At 29.9% G+C, this 19,568-nt stretch overlaps 8 protein-coding genes and 1 non-coding gene across 9 annotated transcripts; 3 read left to right on the top strand and 6 right to left on the bottom strand.

Annotated features, from left to right (window-relative positions):
* Window positions 1-587: 587 nt before the first annotated feature.
* Window positions 588-2,252, top strand: FYV10 (glucose-induced degradation complex subunit FYV10; the record flags this gene model as incomplete). Its single annotated transcript, XM_064860019.1, has 1 exon — window positions 588-2,252. The coding sequence occupies one exon, from the start codon at window positions 588-590 to the stop codon at window positions 2,250-2,252; it is 1,665 nt and encodes a 554-aa protein (XP_064713392.1).
* A 120-nt stretch (window positions 2,253-2,372) lies between these two features.
* BMT5 (25S rRNA (uracil2634-N3)-methyltransferase) lies at window positions 2,373-3,359 on the bottom strand (the record flags this gene model as incomplete). The annotated part of the gene is made up of 1 exon (XM_064860018.1): window positions 2,373-3,359. The coding sequence occupies one exon, from the start codon at window positions 3,357-3,359 to the stop codon at window positions 2,373-2,375; it is 987 nt and encodes a 328-aa protein (XP_064713391.1).
* Window positions 3,360-4,843: 1,484 nt separating this feature from the next.
* Window positions 4,844-4,919, bottom strand: PWA37_003493. Its single transcript has one exon. It is a non-coding gene; the product is annotated as a tRNA-Ile (tRNA).
* A 1,610-nt stretch (window positions 4,920-6,529) lies between these two features.
* PRK1 (serine/threonine protein kinase PRK1) lies at window positions 6,530-9,106 on the top strand (the record flags this gene model as incomplete). Its single annotated transcript, XM_064860017.1, has 1 exon — window positions 6,530-9,106. The coding sequence occupies one exon, from the start codon at window positions 6,530-6,532 to the stop codon at window positions 9,104-9,106; it is 2,577 nt and encodes an 858-aa protein (XP_064713390.1).
* A 174-nt stretch (window positions 9,107-9,280) lies between these two features.
* LYS12 (homoisocitrate dehydrogenase) lies at window positions 9,281-10,393 on the bottom strand (the record flags this gene model as incomplete). Its single annotated transcript, XM_064860016.1, has 1 exon — window positions 9,281-10,393. One exon carries the CDS (start codon window positions 10,391-10,393, stop codon window positions 9,281-9,283), a length of 1,113 nt encoding a protein of 370 aa, XP_064713389.1.
* A 1,078-nt stretch (window positions 10,394-11,471) lies between these two features.
* Window positions 11,472-12,278, bottom strand: RSM25 (mitochondrial 37S ribosomal protein mS23 RSM25; the record flags this gene model as incomplete). The annotated part of the gene is made up of 1 exon (XM_064860015.1): window positions 11,472-12,278. One exon carries the CDS (start codon window positions 12,276-12,278, stop codon window positions 11,472-11,474), a length of 807 nt encoding a protein of 268 aa, XP_064713388.1.
* A 545-nt stretch (window positions 12,279-12,823) lies between these two features.
* On the bottom strand, window positions 12,824-15,064 carry UTP25 (rRNA-binding ribosome biosynthesis protein UTP25; the record flags this gene model as incomplete). Its single annotated transcript, XM_064860014.1, has 1 exon — window positions 12,824-15,064. The coding sequence occupies one exon, from the start codon at window positions 15,062-15,064 to the stop codon at window positions 12,824-12,826; it is 2,241 nt and encodes a 746-aa protein (XP_064713387.1).
* Window positions 15,065-16,008: 944 nt separating this feature from the next.
* Window positions 16,009-17,580, top strand: ICE2 (Ice2p; the record flags this gene model as incomplete). The annotated part of the gene is made up of 1 exon (XM_064860013.1): window positions 16,009-17,580. One exon carries the CDS (start codon window positions 16,009-16,011, stop codon window positions 17,578-17,580), a length of 1,572 nt encoding a protein of 523 aa, XP_064713386.1.
* A 445-nt stretch (window positions 17,581-18,025) lies between these two features.
* On the bottom strand, window positions 18,026-19,510 carry AVT7 (Avt7p; the record flags this gene model as incomplete). The annotated part of the gene is made up of 1 exon (XM_064860012.1): window positions 18,026-19,510. One exon carries the CDS (start codon window positions 19,508-19,510, stop codon window positions 18,026-18,028), a length of 1,485 nt encoding a protein of 494 aa, XP_064713385.1.
* Window positions 19,511-19,568: the final 58 nt, after the last annotated feature.

Below are 19,568 nucleotides of genomic sequence, written 5' to 3'. Positions count from 1 at the left end.
TGCATAATAATGAATGCCTTGTATAATGTTACATCACTAGTCATCAACATTTATTGGACACATACTCAACAGAATAAAAGAAGAGGGAAGCCCTGCTAAATAAGAAACGAATAAAGAGGGCTGAAGCTTGCGACACACCCAACCCTAATCTCCTCTGTAGTTTCCAAGCCCTTTTTTCCCTCATCTTCGTTTAATTTCCTGAAAATCTAATCTGGTCGGCTGTTGAAGGGTTGATACAACAACAACAGCAACAAAAAAACAAAAGAAAAAGAAGGAGATAGAAACCACCAGATTTCACTATTGCAAATGCTATATGCAGATGAAGACTCCAATTCACTAAACTGCATTGGATATCTTAGACTATTCCAACGTGGTATAATCTACACAGACTCTGTGTGTTATTTCTACAATAGTTTCCCTCTTTCTCGCCCTCTCTATCTTTCACAATTATTACTTACTATTCAAATGTTTTTATCCTTGTCGTTCCCACCCCTCCCAATAGAAATATAAGTGTATAAAAAGCACACTTATATAAATGAGATAAGATAAGATAAGATAAGAAATATATATATATATAAACAAAAAAGATGTCATTACCTTCAACAACTACATTATTCAACGAACCTAGAACAGATTTCCATTTGAAATTGAATGAACAGTTGTTTCATATCCCATATTCTCTTCTACAAAAAAATTATGATCGATTTCAAAATAAATTGACCACTTATTCAGCTAAGATCCATGCTATGAGTGCCAAAATCGATAATTTATTGTCTTGTAAGGATTTGGGGAACGATAAGTTGGCATTGAAAGAATTAAACGACTGTATAAAGATAACTGAACACTTCGAGAAATCCATCAAATCGATTGTTAATAACGAATTAGAGATCCTAAACAGAATTGAGCAAAGAATCAAGTTTTTCCAAGACTTGCAAAGGTATAAAGATTCAAAGGATAAATTGGGACTTGTTCAATGGTACCAAAAATATACAAATTTACTGATTGGCGATTATTTGACAAGAAACGGTGACCTAGATGAAAATACTTTAGAAAACCCCGGTGTTATCTTTCTAAAACAACAAGATATAGATAGTCTTTTAGACTATAAAATACTACTTAATGCAAACAAAATCTCAAGATCGTTATTAAAGAATCATAATCTAACTTATTTAATCGAGTTTGTCAAAGAGAATGAAGCGTATTTAAGAGATAAAAAATCTAATTTGGAATTTCTGACTAGATTTCAACAATATATTGAATTACTGAAGAAGCATGATTATGACAATGCAATAAACTGTTACCAAAACCATTTAATTAAGTTTTTGGATACAAATTTTAATGATTTGCAGATTGCATCTGGCTTAATGATCTATATGGAAACATGTCAGAATCTGCTAGTCACTATGCAAAGAGAGAATAAATTAAATAACTATGAATCAACACCTTTTATGGAACGATTGTCCACATATGAACAAGATCCATCGTTGGCATTCAATCATTTCTTTAAAAATAAAAATTACTTCTCATTAGCATCAGATTCGGATAGTAACAACAACAATGACAACAACAATAATGATAATAATAAATTCTCTTCAAAAACAAACTACTCACTTAACAGCCAAAAGGATAAATTTTTTAAAAGAGAAAACTTAATACAATACTTAGATCTGTTGGGTGACAACAATTGGGTTAAATTAAATGAATTGTTCTTAGATGAATATTATTCAATGTATGGGATATCTAGAAATGAACCGCTTTTAATATATCTATCTCTAGGTACTTCTGTTTTGAAAACAAAAGCATGTTTTCATGACAAGAATACTTCTATACTTGAACAATATAATAATATCTTGCATAACAGGTATGGTAGCATTGATATTAACGAGTTAGATAATAAGACTAATGGAAATGACAGTAGAGATAATGGTGGTATTGAAAATAAAGATAAATCTGCCGCATATTATGAAAATATAGTTGATAATGAAAAAAATTATAATCCATGTCCAATTTGTAATAGCCCTTTCAAACATATTGCGGAACATCTACCTTACGCCCATCACACCGAATCCAAACTGTTTGAAAATCCAGTAATGTTACCCAATGGTAATGTTTACGATGCAGAAAGAATAAAATTATTAGCTAAACAACTAAGGGCAAGAAATATAATGCACCTACAAGATAAGGAAATCTTCGATCCTATTGATAAACAAATATATATGGAGGCAGATTTCATTAAAATGTATCCAACTTAATACAGCATCTATTGGTACTCAACCCATTATATACATCTCTATATTTATATATTCTTATATATGTATATATATTCTTTGATTATAAAATAGACAAAAGAAGCCATTACTAGGCTGTTGGAATCACACACTGTCTGCGTCAGAATCATCATTAGACTTGTTTTTCTTTCTGATGCTTTGCTTAAAAATGTATGTCCTGGCATCTCTTTCTTCTGCACGTTTCGTAGTGCTCTGTTCACTATTGGTTCTTTTATGATGATAATCTGGATAATTTGCCCAATAGAATTTACATGATCTGTTTAAAACTAATCCATTCTTTTTTGCTAATAATTTGACCTGCCATGAATCATAAGGCTCACCATTAAATGTGGATATAATTATATTACCAATGCCGTCTTCACTAATAGAAGCTGAATTATGAGTGTCTGTTTCCTTATTTAGTTGATACCCTTGGGTTGGATTGGACTTGGAACGATTGACATGTGAATTGACCAATTTGAATAATTGCTTTGCACTATCAAAATATCCAAAGACTAGTTCTTGATGGTCTGCAATGTTTCTGTCTTGATCTTTAATACCTTTGCCTGTATGAGGGAAGTTAAACATAATGTTTTGTAAATATTTAAAATGCCATTGTTTACCCATTATTTTCTTCCATGGTGTATGTTTCGATAATTTAAAAGTTTTGATTAAATTAGTTCCATCTATCTGAAAAAAAATCTTCACACCTAAATCAACTAAGTATTGATAATTATCTTCAAAACTGTGTGGATATTTCAATTTAAGCTCATTAACAGAAGCATCAAAACTTGTCACAATTAAATTTTCTGGTTGAATATAACCTTGTATTAAAATAGATTTAGCAAATGAAAAATCACCTTCTCCTATTAATAATAAAGTTTCATTTTTATTAAACGGTATAAAATTGGCTTCTTTAGCTTGCTGACGTACCCTTTGTTCTAAAGCCTTTTTAGACAGTTGTGATTTAGCATTTAAAATGTTTTGTTGTTTTTTTTTATGAGAATTAGCTAATTTTTGTTGGTATAATTGATTCTGTAAAGCAATTTTTAACCCTTTTGGTTTGGATTTTCCTTTTAATTTTCTGGCCATTTAGATATTTAAAAAATCGTATATCTCTTAAGTGTATGTATATCTGTTATAAGAAGAAAAACTTTGTCAATGTTGTACAGCTTTTATCCACTTACAAAAAATGGGTGAAAAAAAAAAAAACAAGTATCTGTTTTGTAAGTCGATATACAAATATTATATAACTCTTATTTTCATAAAGTGTATATTACTTTAATACATTCTGTTCATAATTATAGATATATGTATATATCTATCTCTATCAAGGTCATCGCTTTTTAGCTTTTTCCCAAAATCTTGTTAAATAACCATTTCCAGAAACTTTTAAAATCGAAAACAAAAAAATTTGAAGTACTAGTAAATTGCTATATATATATGTAAATAATGTAAATGTGTTTAATAGTTTAGTAAACAATTCAAAACTAAACAGTGATATAGTTATTTGGTTTTATTTCTTACTATAGACAAGAAGTAAGTAAAAAATCTCGACAGACTATTTATAATTACCAAATACCTTTTGTGTTCATATGTTAAAAAAGGGAAATTATACAAACATATGTAGAAGAATTCTAACTAAAATGATAAAAATGGTAAATAATTATCAATACCATTAGATATTATTTTCCAATATTATCTTATCTAATGATGTCACACACAAAGATTTCTTGTAATTTGAAAATATGTGAAAATTCAAAGTTATAAACAGGATGAAACCAGATTTTGATTTCAAGAAAGCAAATTGGTTCACACATATATTACCTAAATCTTCTTTCATAATATTGGCTGGTAGTTTTGAGTTATGTATGAATAATTAAATACTTGTTACGTATGAATATTCTTAATAGATTGATACAGTTGGGAATGACAGCATGATTAAGAAATACTACGGATAATGGTCTATCCAGAATCACTTTATAGGCGACAACATACAGTACAAAGTATGAACTTAATGAATTTTCGTAATTTGTTTGTTATTTTGTTAGCAATATCATACTACCCAAGAAGAGCTTACCTGTGACCTATAAACATAAGAGGTCTAGTAGTACTTTGAGAGGGGTATTGTAAGAAGGGCAAAACAATGCTATGGATTAACAAAAAAAAGATAAAAGATACAATGATATATATATATATCTGTATATTGAGGGTTTAGTCTAATTATTGATTTTATATATTTGTAATTCTGTATGTAACTAGACTTTATCTATTTTATTTTTGAACTTTCAAATATATCTACTTTATTAAAATTAGATATACAGTTGATAAATATGTAAGGCAACAAGATCATTATTGATTTTACAAATTTATATGATAACCCTATAGTTGTGACTTTCTAATAACAGTTAGTTTAGCAACAGTATTAATAATAATATATTTTATATCTATAGTGTATGGTTAACTATGCAACCTATGTACCACAACACTATATGTAAATATTTTTTTCTTTTGAAATATTACAGTCAATAGTGTCGTTTTTCATGATAAAACTATGTGAATCATGTTAACAAAAAATGGTTCCTAGCGGGATCGAACCGCTGATCCCCGCGTTATTAGCACGGTGCCTTAACCAACTGGGCCAAGGAACCAACAACCTCACTCATTTAGAGGTCCAATAGAATATTAAATTGATATAATGTTATAAGATAAAACAGAATTTGTTGATAAATTATTAGATTATATCCCAATGGTCTCCTCAACTTTGTTTGATAACATTTATTATTGTAGGTTAAAAGTTTAAAAAATAACCCGCATAATTATACTATCAAATAGTTGAAATGAATAATAAAAATAAATATAAAAAGAGGTTATAAATAGGAAATAGCAGATCAGGAGACTGTAACTTTAAACAAATTTAAATTATATTTAAATATTACAAATTTGCAAACCTGCCAAATCTTGAATAATCTCCAACATAAAATATAAAATTTTTTTCTTAGTATACTATAATGATATTGAACTTATTCAGTCCTAGAAGAAATAGAAAAAACGGCAAATAAAACTTTCTTACACAAAAACTAAATACAGTAAGACCAAGACTCAAAAACAATAAAAATTTCCCTAGTTTTTACCTTATAGAAAAATTTTCTAATACACAAAATGGTATCATTTCAAGGTGTAGTATAATGAATTTGAGAGGTTCTATCTATATTATGAATTAAAATACCTTATTATAATATAACTATTGATTAATGTTAGAGGTATAATCGTGCAATAAGAGTATCAATTGTGCAACTCACTACGGACATTAGAATAACAAAAAATAATATAATATGCCAGCCTCTTTTGAAGTAATATTTGTATAACTGTCTAAAGTGAGAATTCAAAACAAAAAGAATTTTAAAGAACATGAAGAAGGAAAAGTACAAAGGAAAACCTTTACAACTATAAACAATATATAAAGGTAAGGAAGGAGAAAAAAAACTAAGATGTAATAACAAGTTAGGATGAAACTTGTTATTAAGTATAAGCCATAGTATAGTAAATAAAATTGTTAAGTAATTATATACTGTGCATATTAATTGAAGTCGTCCATATACATAATAATTATCATTACTATGGTACTATAAATACACTTCTTAAAAAATATAGTTGTTAAAACAAAATAAAGTTAAGACAGATACATCTTCTTAGTCCCAAAAAGTAATCTGAAAAAAAAAAAATTCTATCATATCCATAGAAATGTATATTAGTAAGACCTTATTATTTGTCTTATAATAACGTATCGGGGCTCGGTGGCGAATGTTCAGTCACTTCACAATGAAACTGGCTGCAATATTTGTGGCTTTCTTTTTCTTGTTTTCGAAAATTTAATTCTGTCGAGACTTTTAGATCAAAAAAAATTAAACAATTTCGACAAACATCAAAAAAAAAAAAAAAAAAAAAAATAATAAAATGGGTAAATCAATGTATATTGATCTACAGTCAAGACAATGATTTGAAGCTTTACACTATAAATAGTTCCATAACTAGGTATACTTTTATCTTATTCTTCAGCCTTTCAATCAATCAATCAATTTTTGATGTTGATTATAAAATAACGAATGGTGATTATTTTGATAAAAAACATATATACCTGTCCTATCTTTTTTTTATTTTTTTAACAAACATCCTAGCTTCTACCACTCATTTCCACTCTGTGTTATCGACTCTATTCATTTTTCCACTCTATATACTCTAATTATATTCTTTAATTACTTATGAATCAACCCCAAATTAATCAATATCGAGAAGGTCAAATATTAACTGTAGGTTCACACAAGGCAAAAATTATCAAATATTTAACAAGTGGTGGGTTTGCCCAAATCTATGTAGCAGAAATATCGCCTAAAGATGAATACACAGGATCAAATATTGTATGTTTAAAAAGGGTCATCGTTCCTGATAAACTTGGGTTGAACGTATTAAGAGCGGAGGTTGATGCCATGAAGTTACTTAGACATAATAAACATGTTGTCTCCTATATTGATTCTCATGCAAAAAAATTTTCAATCGAGAATGGTTCATATGAAGTGATCATGTTAATGGAATACTGTAAAAATGGTGGACTATTGAATTTTCTAAACACAAGATTACGTAATAGACTCACTGAAATTGAAGTACTAAATATTATGAGCCAAACTTGTCAAGGAGTAGCTGCAATGCATAAATTACAACCACCTTTGATCCATAGAGACATTAAAATCGAAAATGTGTTGATCTCTAAGGATAATGTTTTCAAGATATGTGATTTTGGCTCGGTTTGTGGGATAATTCGTCCTCCTAGAAATTCACAAGAATTAATGTATGTTCAACATGATATTATGAAAAATACAACCGCACAATATAGAGCCCCTGAGATGCTTGATTTGACTCGTGGTTTCGCTATTGATGAAAAGGCAGATATATGGGCACTTGGGGTGTTCTTATATAAACTATGTTATTATACAACACCCTTTGAACATGCTGGCGAATCTGCTATTCTCTCTGTAAGATACCAATATCCTGCATATCCAATTTACAGTGATAGAATGAAAAATTTAATAAGAGTACTTCTATCTCCATCACCTTTACAAAGACCCAATATATGTCAAGTTTTGGAAGAAGTGTCTAGAATGCAAGGTGTTCCATGCCCAATCAAAAACTTTTATCTGGAGAGGGTCAAAGAAAGTGAATTGGTATCTTCTCAAACATTAAATTTCCCAATACCTGTCACAAATTATTCACCTACAAGGAATCCAGTTACTCCAATAAAACAACAACAAAAAATTATTTCGCCATTAAAACCACAGAGATCACCAACGAAGGAATACATACCGATGTTACAATACAGTCAAACTGTAACACTTGGACAATCTAATAATATAATTCCTAATCCAATCAAACAAGATTTCCTAGCAATGCATCCATCCAAATCTATGACAACTTTTGAGTCTCAATTAAATCATCAAATAGTCCAACCATCCCTTCAGGATTTTTCATCTTCAAAGCAAAAGACTGTTTCATCCTTTAATCAATATAAGGAGCCATATATCCATGATAATATTCACAGTAATGTAGGCAAAACTATAGTTAACCTTGTTAGCAATCCTCTCCAACCAGTTAACTCTAATAAGAGAAATAACAAATATGTGAATTCACAGACACAGACAAATAATGAAGAATGTATAGACTCTCCTGTTTCATCAAGAAGAAGTTCAATTAGTCATAATAGATCATCTTTATCCTTGAAGCAAACTAATGTTACTGGTAATGACACAGGAGGTAGCATAGTAAAAAAATTAACTGAACAACTGAAAAGAGTAATGTCAAATGAGTCTGGTATTAATACTACTACATCTTTAGTTAGAACATCATCGAGAAATAATACAGGTAATAGTATTAAATCCACAATAGAAGCATTAAGAAATAGCGTATCTGGCATCTCCAGCAATGTAAGAGCCTTCTCAATGGAACATCTTAGAAACCCTTCCGCTTCATCATCTACATCGTCTGTTGGTAAAAGAAACATCTCCTCTGATTCATTTCTAGATCAAGACAATCATTATAACAACAATAGAAAGTTAGATAAAAGATCAACATATAAAAGTGTCCAACTTCCGAAGGTGAATATTGAAGAAAACGGACGTGATATGTTAGATACCAATACTAATAGTCCTCAAAACAATTATATTATCAATGATTACATTGATGAAAATTTGCTTGGTATACCAGAGAAACCAGGAGCGTTCAAATCTCCATCCCCCATTAAATTTACTATCAATGCAGACACAAAAAATTCTATCGAAAAGAGAGTCATGACACTATTAAAAGCCGCTCAAAATTCTCCAGCAAAAAGAACAGCATCGGGTTATGGGAAATACACTAACGTTAATTCACAGATTAATCAACCTCTATTGACTGTCAACAAGCTTACTAAACAATCACCATCAAAAAATCTAGAGTTTGTTAAAAATAAACCAAAGGTTTCATTAAGCTATAACACGACCGATACTTCTTCAAAAAGACAAAGCAGTGTTGTTTTGAAGCCACTAATTGAATCTACAGATCAAATCGTAAAATCTGAAGGAATCAAATTACCACCTCCTATCCCCAAAAAACCTATATTCTTGCGTTCACAAACATCAAAGAAACCAATTCTTTACCCTTACATGAATCAAAATACATCCTCAAAGGAAAATAATACTATACCAGACAGTGAAAGAATTTCGAAAACTAAAAATTCAGATTTAGAGTGCAACAGTTTAGATAAACTGGAACAAGATTTTAAATGGAAATACCCAAGCATAGTACAATGAACTAATCCGTAATAAGAAGTTCTAATTCAATAATTTTTTTCTATATATAACATATTTTCTATGCATTAACAATTTCATTATATCTTAAAAAATTTCTATATATATAATTTTTTTTTGGTTGGTACATACACATATATGTATAGATAGAGTACTAAACTACATGTAGCAATTTCATTACAATCTAGCAAGGATATCATCAGTGACTTGTTGGGTAGTAGCATCACCACCTAAATCAGCAGTCTTAACTCTACCCTCTCTAATGTTAGCATCAACAGCTTGGTGAATATCTTGGGCAGCAGCGTTAAATCCTAAGAATTCTAACATCAAAGCGGTGGATCTAATAGTAGCGATTGGGTTAGCAATACCCTTACCAGCAATATCTGGAGCAGAGCCATGACATGGTTCACCAATAACAATTTCTGGACCAACGTTAGCACTTGGAACAACACCTAAGGAACCCACAAGAGCAGCAGCACCATCAGATAAAATATCACCATATAAGTTTGGAGCTACAACGACATCAAAACATTCTGGTTCCCTAAACATTCTGTAGACCATAGAATCCACGATTTGTTCATTGTAGGTGATACCGCCGTATTTATTTTTATTAGATTCATAAACGTCTTTGCAGATTTCCCTGAATAAACCATCACTTTGAGACAAGACGTTAGATTTGTGAGTGACAGTTAATGTAGCTTGCCCATTATTCTTTAATCTTTGTAAAGCGATATCGAGGGCAATAGTAGCAATTCTTCTTGTAGCAACTTCTGTAATTCTTTTAGTAGCTTCTGCGACTCTAGTACCGGTGGCAGGATCTTTATAGGTTTTTTCAATCTTAATATATAAGTCTTCGGTGTTTTCTCTGATAATAATCATATCGACTGGCCTATCATTTGTACCGGAGACAGATTTAACAGGACGCACATTTGCGTATAAGCTCAAAGCCTTTCTTAAAGCAACAATAGGTGAAGAGTAACCTTCTACTTTGGTAGTTGGAGATTGAACGGCACCAAAAAGGGCACCTTGACATTGTTCCTTTAAAACTTTAACAGTTTCATCTGGCAAGGCTTTACCAGTATCAAGGAAAGTTTGGAAACCAGCTTGTAAGTCAATAAAATTAAATGATAAACCATGTTTTGGGTTCAAATTTTCTAAAACTTGTCTACCTGCTGGAATGACTTCTTTACCAATACCATCACCTGGAATTAAACCAATTGTCAAATTCTTGGTAGCATTTGTGGCCAAACCACGGCAGGATACTAGTCTATAAGAGGCAGATCTAAACATAATTGCTATCTATATGTATATGTATATGTATATGTATATATATGTGGATACTTGTAATTAACTTGGGCTCCTTATTAAGAAAACTCACCCGAGCTTTTTTTTTTGATGATAATTTTTTCAAGGAACACGAATGCTAGTTTATTGAGATATCTTTGATGCAAATACCCATAGGTTGTTTATATAGTCATGAAGATAAATATCTCCAAAGTTGAATATAAATGAATCATCCATCATTCTGTCATTTCCTTATTTTTTTTTTCTTGTTATTACTTTTTTTTTCCGGAGGAATTTTTTCGTTTTCTTTTTCTTTTTTAATTTTTTTTCCCATGTTATTTTTTTTTTTAATTCACCCACAATATCCTGAAAGGGTAAAAGTATAGAAAAATGGTATAGGAACATTTTCTCATCTATCAATTTTTGTATTGGAAGTATTTTTTTTTTCGTTTTTATACTTTTTTCCTCAATCTTTTTTTCGCTGTCACAAATACTTAATAGGGTTGTATTTAAGACTTTGTTATTTTTCCTCTAGGATGGTTATATATAGTTAGGGTAGTGTTAAAAGGTTTTTGATATTTCTGTCAAAAAAAAACCTTTTAGAGCCATTTTTGCAAAGAAATAAAGACGAATTTATTGTCAACCAGTAACTGCAATGTCGTATCTATTGTACATAATGCATAACATGCATACACATATACACTATATAAGAAATATGGTCTGTAAGTCACTTGATTTCATGAGATTTTTCTGTTCTAACCCAGTTTTTTCTTCTTATTTGTTAGCTGCAAATATAATTGATCTCTCGCTTCAATAGTTTGCGTAAAAGGCTTATACCTATGATATGCCATTCGATGACTATTAATCCTTTTATCCAATCTTGTGTGGCGTATAAAATAAATCTTAGTAGATTGCAATATGATTAATAGAAATGACAATATTTCTAAGATTTCTAATATTTCCAAATGTGTCAATGTGATAATTTCTATATACAAGCAGTGAATATATACATAGTAAATATATGCACATATATAATGAATAAGAAAATTTAATAAAAAGTACAAAAAAGACTTCCAGTATTAAATCATAATAATAATTCTTCGATTTCGTCTTTTTCATTAACTTTTTCTATGTTCTTTTTTTCCTTTGAAACGGTACCTTCCTTAGACCATGATTCTGATGGATTGGCACGTCTAGCAGATAACAATTCTGTCTCTTTGATAACTTTTTTTTTCCATTGCCTAATAACTTCTTGTTCCTTTTCAATACCGAAGTCAATGGCTGATAGACCCATGATAGACCCAAACATTTCTGCTTCTTCCATGGCTACTTGTTCTTGAATTTCTTGTTCCATTCGAATTCTATAAAACTCAAATCTTGCCTGATCATATGCACCCATCAAACTAGAGCACTGTTTATTCTTTAATAGATATAAGGACCTTTGAACAACACTTTCTCCATCCAAAGGTTTGCCCAATTGCTGTATTTGACTCCAATCATAATTCCTTGCAGACATATTAGTGTTTTCAATAAGAATCTTTGGACGTGATCTTTCCCACGGATGTTGTTCATAAAACAATTGTCGTAACTGATCCTCCAAATATACAAGATTGACCGGTTTATATAATTTATTTGTACCAGATGTCTTATCCTTCAAATTTGCCCTTGTCTTATACAATCCTTTTTTATTAATACCATCTTTAAATTTCAATGAATTGACCCTTGATTTCCCTGTTACTGGGTCATTTAATATAGGTTCTCTAATAAACTGTTTTCTTGGTGGATATTTTGCAATCACATTAAACCATGTAGGTGGTATCTTCAGCACCCCTGAATTTAGATAGTTTGAAGTTCTTTCTAGCACGTTCACTGCGTTTGTTTGAATCTTCATTTGCTTTTTTGTTATTTTTTTTTTCTTTTCTAAGTCGTATTTCTTATATATTTTATGTATCTATTCACACACTGTCATACAATTAAGTCCTTCGTCTTTGTGTTTCAATCTGAAAATAGATTAACTATTGGAGGGTTATTAATATAACTTCACATCGTAGACCTTCCTAGTCCACATTTTGTGAACACAAACATAGAATTTTATTCTTTTCCAACGTACGAACTCAAATAAACCTCTCTCTTTTTTTTTTCTATTTTATTATTTAAAGCAAAATTTAAGGCATATAAGGATACAAAACAAAAAAAAAAAAAAAAAAGGAAGAGAAAAAACAAAAAATAACTAAAAACTAAAAAAGGTAACTTCTGACTGATTTTCTATTATAGGAAAAACACTCCTAAAAAGGAAAGTTTCTTTGGAACAACATCGATTTGATTATACAAAAACAAAAAGCAAAAAAAATTTAGATATAAGTATATTGACACATTGATATATCATTCAGTTCTTATAAATGATGAATATGCATGTATATATCTTGGTTCCCTTCCTTATTTGAATTCATAAGTCTCGTTTTGAGCATGACACAAAATACCTGCTCTTTTAGTCCCCACTATATTTTCTAAGGCGAGAGCATCCATTTTAGAGTAGATACATTTCACTGTAGAGATGTTTATGTCCGCTTGATCCAAAAAGACACTCTTCCCGATATATCTGACAATTTCATTATAAAACTCTGGATTACTTGGTGGTTTGTAAAAAATAACACTCTTGACACCTTTAATTTCATAACGTCTAAAATGATGCAATCTTTCTGTGTATAACAATACTTTAATTCTGCCTTGTTGAAATAATGTCCTATTTGCTGTCAATTGCCTTTGATCTGAATATTCGTTGATATCACCAAATAGTATGTTAGTCTTATCTTTCATGTAGTTCCTGATTCTAACATAATCACTGTAATCTGTAATATAAATTAAAATCCCTTCCTCATAACCTGTTGATTTAATAATACTTGGAATCACTACACTGGTGAAGTTTTTAAATCTGTAATCTGGTTCATCCACAACATTACCATCTAATATATCAAACCTTTGAAATATCTGTCTAACTCTTAACCCTAATTGACCGATACCAGATTGTTCAGGTTGAATGACTCTATGATTCTTCCATCTACCTGACCAATTTTGGCACTTACCATTGATAAATGAATTTGCAACAGGGGAAATGTATTTAGTGAAAATCATTGTTTGTCTAAACAACCTAGCTTGGTCATTAATGTACCACATTCTAATTCTGCTGAAATCTGTATCATGCTGCTCTTGTGGGATCCTGTTTAAATGATCGAAGATCGTGAACAAATGGGAAATATTTTGAAACTCAATAGAATACAATTGATCAATGATAGTCAGTTCAATAGATGACAGGAAATCGTTTTGTCTTTTTTTCTTATCTGTGTTTTCCACAATCATTTGTAACCCTAATGGAGAACAAACGATTATATCAGATTGATAAAAATTACTATACAATTTAATCGCTTTTCTAGTAAACTTAATACCGAGGATGAAAAAATCGTTGGTATTACCTTTAAAAATATGTTGAAAAGATTTAGGTTTTGAGGATGGGGGTAGTGATTCCTCGAGAAATTGGTCTTTAAACTTAGATTTCTTATCCACCTGATCTATACCGGATTTATTAATAATAATGTCAACAATATGATATGCCGTATCTCTAGTTGGCGCTATAATCAGTACTTTTGGTCTGGTGAAACCTTGGTCAAGAAATTCTGCATCTGGATTATCCTGTAACTTCTGATTGTTCTTTAAGATTCTATCTCTTGTCTTGTATATGTGGTTTAAAACATGTATTGAATATAAATTTCTGTATTGTTCTTCATCAGTATCATAGTTGCCATATTCGTATAATATATCTTTATATTGAAACATTGGATCTACCAAATCCTTCTGAAGTTTTGTCAAGTCATCTTTCTTAGGATCCATTAAATCATTTTGCACTTTTAATCTTTGTTTTAGGAAATAGGAGTGAATAGATGATTTAATGATGGGAGTTTTAATTTGTGCTGATCTGGAATTTTGATCTGTAAGGATCCTTGGTTCAGAATATAACATATATTGATCTATCGAATTACCACTCAACTTCAGTGATTTATATTTAATTTCATGCGATTTGAATGCATTGTCTAATTTATCAATGAATTGTTCAGAAGCTTTATTAAAATGACTTTCAAAGGGATCTGTTTCATCCTCACTATCCAATGAATTGTTATCACTTATAGTTTCTTCTTCTTCGTCCTTGTCTTCTTTTTCACTGGCTTGTTTTTCATCCAAAGCATTTTCAATTTGTTCATTTTCAAATTCTAATACAACATCTGTATTAGTAATTTCATAATCATCTTGAGCTATATATTTTTTTGGATCTTGTTCAGTTTGTGATAGGTTATTATTTAAATTATTTGAACTTTTCTTGCGTCTTTTAGGTTCAGGATGTTCAGATTTTAGAATTGTTAAAAGAGCGCCATAAACCTTTTCCTTTCTTTCATCATCATCGTCGTCATCACTTCCTTCTTCTTGATCCTCTTCCTCTTCTTCTTCATTTACTTCGTTTCCATCAAAATATTTGTTAGAATCTTCGTGTGATTCATATGACTTTTTCCCCTTTCGAATTAAATCACTACTTCTTGTAGAGGTTCTTTTTATGACTCTTAATTCTTTTCTACCTCTTTTTTTACCATTGTTAAATGAGGGGTCATTCTCGATCTTGTCAGAAGACATCTTTATCTAACTCTCTATTTGTCTAGCCAACAAGCTTCTTTTCAACTCTGGAAAAAAAAAGGAAAGAGAAATAAGGTCAACTAAATTAATCTACGTGGAACTATGTCCCCTTAATAACAACCAAACAATATAAACTACGAATACAGCACACAAATACCTATATTATCGTATCTATCCTGCTTCACGTATCCCCATCTCATTAGTCGCAATCACCGTAGTTCTTCAAAATGGCTCTTCCTAAACAGCTCATCGAAAATTTCAAAATGGCAAAACCTGCAAAAAAAAAAAAAAAATCAAAAAAAAATCAAAAAAGAAAAAAGAAAAACTAACAGGTTACCCGGATATAGGCACGTTTATTGTTTTCTCTTTTTTGTGGTTCGAGCAAAAAAATTAAAACCAAACATACTAACACCCATACACCTAAGAGGTTTGTAGCTTCCAAAAAAAATAATAAAAAAATGTCAAGAAAAACAATAAATGAATTGGAAAGATTCATATATATTTATATACTTGTGGGTCTATAGCTATCAAATGATATAGATAAGTTTATAGGTAAATGAAAGATCAGATTGTTACTAGCAGGAACAAATCATTAATAAATAAATAAATCCACATATTCTAACTAATAATTTTGAAATTTGCCTTTTTTTTTCTGTTAATTTATTTAATCATTTGGTTATTTTTGTGGGGAAAGATATACATATCGAAGATATTAGAATTCATTTGCATACTAATAATAAGTGGTAATACAAATTTTAAATATCTCTGAATATTCATTTCAATTAAATATAAAAATAGGTATTGATTAGAGCTGTGCGCGTACACACACACACATATATATATATATATACATATATATGCATACACAAGCTTTTACTACCATTACACTACTGGTCAAATAACATTTATAAAATACCTTTAACTTTTTTTTTCTATTTACAAATATGACATCCTTTTTATCAAGTTTGAAACGTGGATTACGAATCTTGAGTGGAACTTTATATTTGGGTCTTATACTGACATCAATTCCAATCTCATTCAAGATTGGAGGTCTCTATTGTGGATTATCTTTTACAGTAACTTTGTTTCTATTATATTTTATATCTACTACACTAAGTATATTGGCTAAGAGAAATGGCAGAAAAATCTTTATCATATTAGCTAATATCCTATATTATTTTCAACATTCGATTATTGCATCTCTATTACATCTTTTTTTATCTGGGTTTTCTAACATCGAACTGCATCAATTGATAGAAAATGATTCTTCCTTACAATTGGACATTCTAACCAAAATATTACATAGCACTTTGCCTACTAATACTCCTCATGATATCACTTTAGAAAACAATTGGATCCTTTATTATTTTTATTACAAATATGTGGTGACACCATGGAAATTTCTTTTATCTAATTCAACTCCATTTTTCAGTCTGTCTGAGGGATTCTTCACAATCTTAGCTATTCAGGCAATTGGTGAAACAAATAAATGGCTATTCTACGAAAAAAATTCAAATTCTTGGATCATCAGTTCTTTATTGTTTTCCAGTGGAATTGTCACCATATCATTATATTACCTTTATAGGATATATGTGACTCCAATCTGGGAATTGTCTATCCAAACTGCATCGCTGTTAGGGTTCGTATTATCTTTGGTCGGTGGTCTAAGCCTTTATGGTATTGTTTCTCAGGCAGGTTCTGTCATTGAAAGTTCTCTATTTTTGGCTTATATTGTACGTTGTATCTATGAGATATCACCAAAATTGGCCACTACTGCAACTGATGAGATTTTAGAGTTGTTCTTAGAAGTTTGGCAAAATCATCAAAAGAATTTATCCATTAATAATACAATGATTTTTTATTATTACAACACTATTTTGAATAATATTACTAATATTTGGAATGATATTTTAATAAAAATTGCACAATCCTCTTCCTCTTCCTCTTCTTCTTCTTCTTCAACATTCTTTTCCTCTCCAATCGATCATTTTGTATTAAAAACTTTGTCAATGAACAATATTTATCAATTCTTAAAACCTATTTGGAAAATTTTCCAAAATTTTACATTAAGTGTACCAAGATCAATAAGTGAACTATTTTTAATCATTTGGAAGTTAGCATTCGAATCAATATCACCTGCCATTGTTATTAATCTTTGTTTCAGAGTGTTAATTTTTTATTCTGCTACAAGGATTATACCATCTTTACAAAGAAAATCTTATGACATTAAGCAAATGAAAAGAAGTCGTAAAGTCATGAAATTAATTTATTGGTATAGCCCTTGTATTTTGATTGCTATCTACGCACATCTCATATTACAATACTCTGGTGAATTGAAAAATGATTTATGTCTATGGAATTGTAACTGGTTTCAACAAAACGGTATTATAAATGATGATAGTATAATTGTCGATTCTTGGAGTTTTTGGAATTGGTGTAATATTTTTTGGACTATTTTAATTTATGGTAGTGAACTATTAGGTGATGGTAATACATCAAATACCGATTTGAATTAAAAGAAAGAAAGAAAAAGTCACATGAATAGACCGAAACAAACTAAAGAGTAACCTGTTGATAAATTCAAACCTCTTTGTTCTGTTTTGCTTTCTTTCATTTCCATAAATTAAAAATATAATTATATACATATATAGATATTCATTGCATTAATCTCATTAACTTCCAATTTCATGACTTTAAGGAATTGTTGTAATATTATTATCATTATAGAGTTCCATTCATTTATATCAGTAGTTGTTCTTTTCTTTTTTTTTTTCCACCAAAACTTTATTATCCAAATGAGAAAAATTATTCTATAGAATTGTAACTTATATATTCAAGATAAATAAACAACAATAATAATCATAATCACAAAGTAAAATTCAAATATATAATGTATAAGTATGTACTTGAAATTATTATATGAAATAATGAGCAAATAAGCTAAAAGATACATATGAATTTTTAACTTTCAGTACCAAAGAATATTGTCACATATAAAGATAGGATCATAACACAGATACCAAATATGGCTAATAGAAGACTAGCTCTTTTATAGAACTGATCTCTCTTTGAAATCATTTGTCCAACAGCCAATGAGTCAGATCCAATGAGTTTATAACCAAATAATCCAGGTAATGTAAATGATATTGATGTGGAACCAGTAGCACCTACTAATGCTAAAACTAGTGCAAATGAAGTAATTCTTAATGCCAAAATATACATGGATGACAATAGTAGGATAGTTATCCAACAAAATCTTGAATCTGGGAACGGAGTATGTTGTTCATTATCACCAGGTAGTGGCGTAGGCTCTTGATTACCTGGGGCTAACTCATTTGTCTGTTCTAAGTAACTTGATGAAACAGACGAAGAAGCAGGAGGAGGTAGAAATGTGGTATTCTCATCTACCAAATCTTCTTCATTTACTGTTAATGTTATAGGCTGGCTATTTAATGTGTTCGATCTATTAGCACTAGAATTATTTATATTTAAGTTTCCATAATATTCAGAAGATGATGCATTATTTTGATAATTAATTTCAACCCAAACAATCAAATTATTACAAGCTATCCTTAATGGATGAAATAGTAGGGGAAAGGATAATAATAACATTAAAGCTAAAGCGAAGTTCCCAAAAATAACAAATATGGAATTGGAGTCATAATTTAGCATAATATTTCCCATAGTGTTACTTCCAAAAGTGAGATAACCTGTAACAGCTACAGATAAAAATCCGATAGATGATATGATGATAGATCCACTGATAATCTTAACAATATTTGTCATCGAATTGTCTTTCAACTCATTAATAATGGTGAAAAGATTCATAGAACCGGTATAAGCAAATATAATAATACTAAAAGTTGATAGCAATCCCTTAATATCATAAATTCTAAACCAATATATGTCTCCTCTTACAGTGGGATAAGTGTTACAATCTTGAATGAGAATATCTTTAATAAACATCGAAATAACTAATAATGACAAATATACAAGAGCAAATAATCCTAAGATGCTGGAATATTTCAAATGTTCCAGTTTTTTAAAAGAACATAATGGCACTATAATTAATGAAGTTGCAATAATCCATAATTCACGATTCCCACCAAATAGACTAGGGAAAATGTCACCCATAAGAACTAAATAACTTAAACCAACACCAAAACATTGAACAATCATTGCAAAATCAAACAAAGGAGACAGAGATGGATAAGTTAACATACAAATGGTGAAAAATGATGAATTTCTTGGATCAACTAAAATTTTAGAACATTTAGCTAAAACAAAGAATCCAAACCCAGTAGTTATAGCAGCTAAAACGGTTAGGCATACTCCTATGAATATTCCATCATTCCTGAATGCATAAGGAATAGTCAACAGTCCTGAACCTATAATAGTTTTTGTTAAATTAATAATTGAAGATGATAGCGTAGCCGTATAGTGCATATTAAATAAATATATTATATTATTATTTTTGTAAATATAACTCTAGTATTATGTTGTT

The sequence above is a fragment of the Arxiozyma heterogenica genome, assembly GCF_036370985.1.
Source record: "Arxiozyma heterogenica strain weizmannii chromosome Unknown scaffold_27, whole genome shotgun sequence".
Lineage (NCBI taxonomy): Eukaryota > Fungi > Ascomycota > Saccharomycetes > Saccharomycetales > Saccharomycetaceae > Arxiozyma > Arxiozyma heterogenica.
Note: the sequence above shows the minus strand (reverse complement) of the source record. Positions and strands in the feature narration are given on the sequence as shown.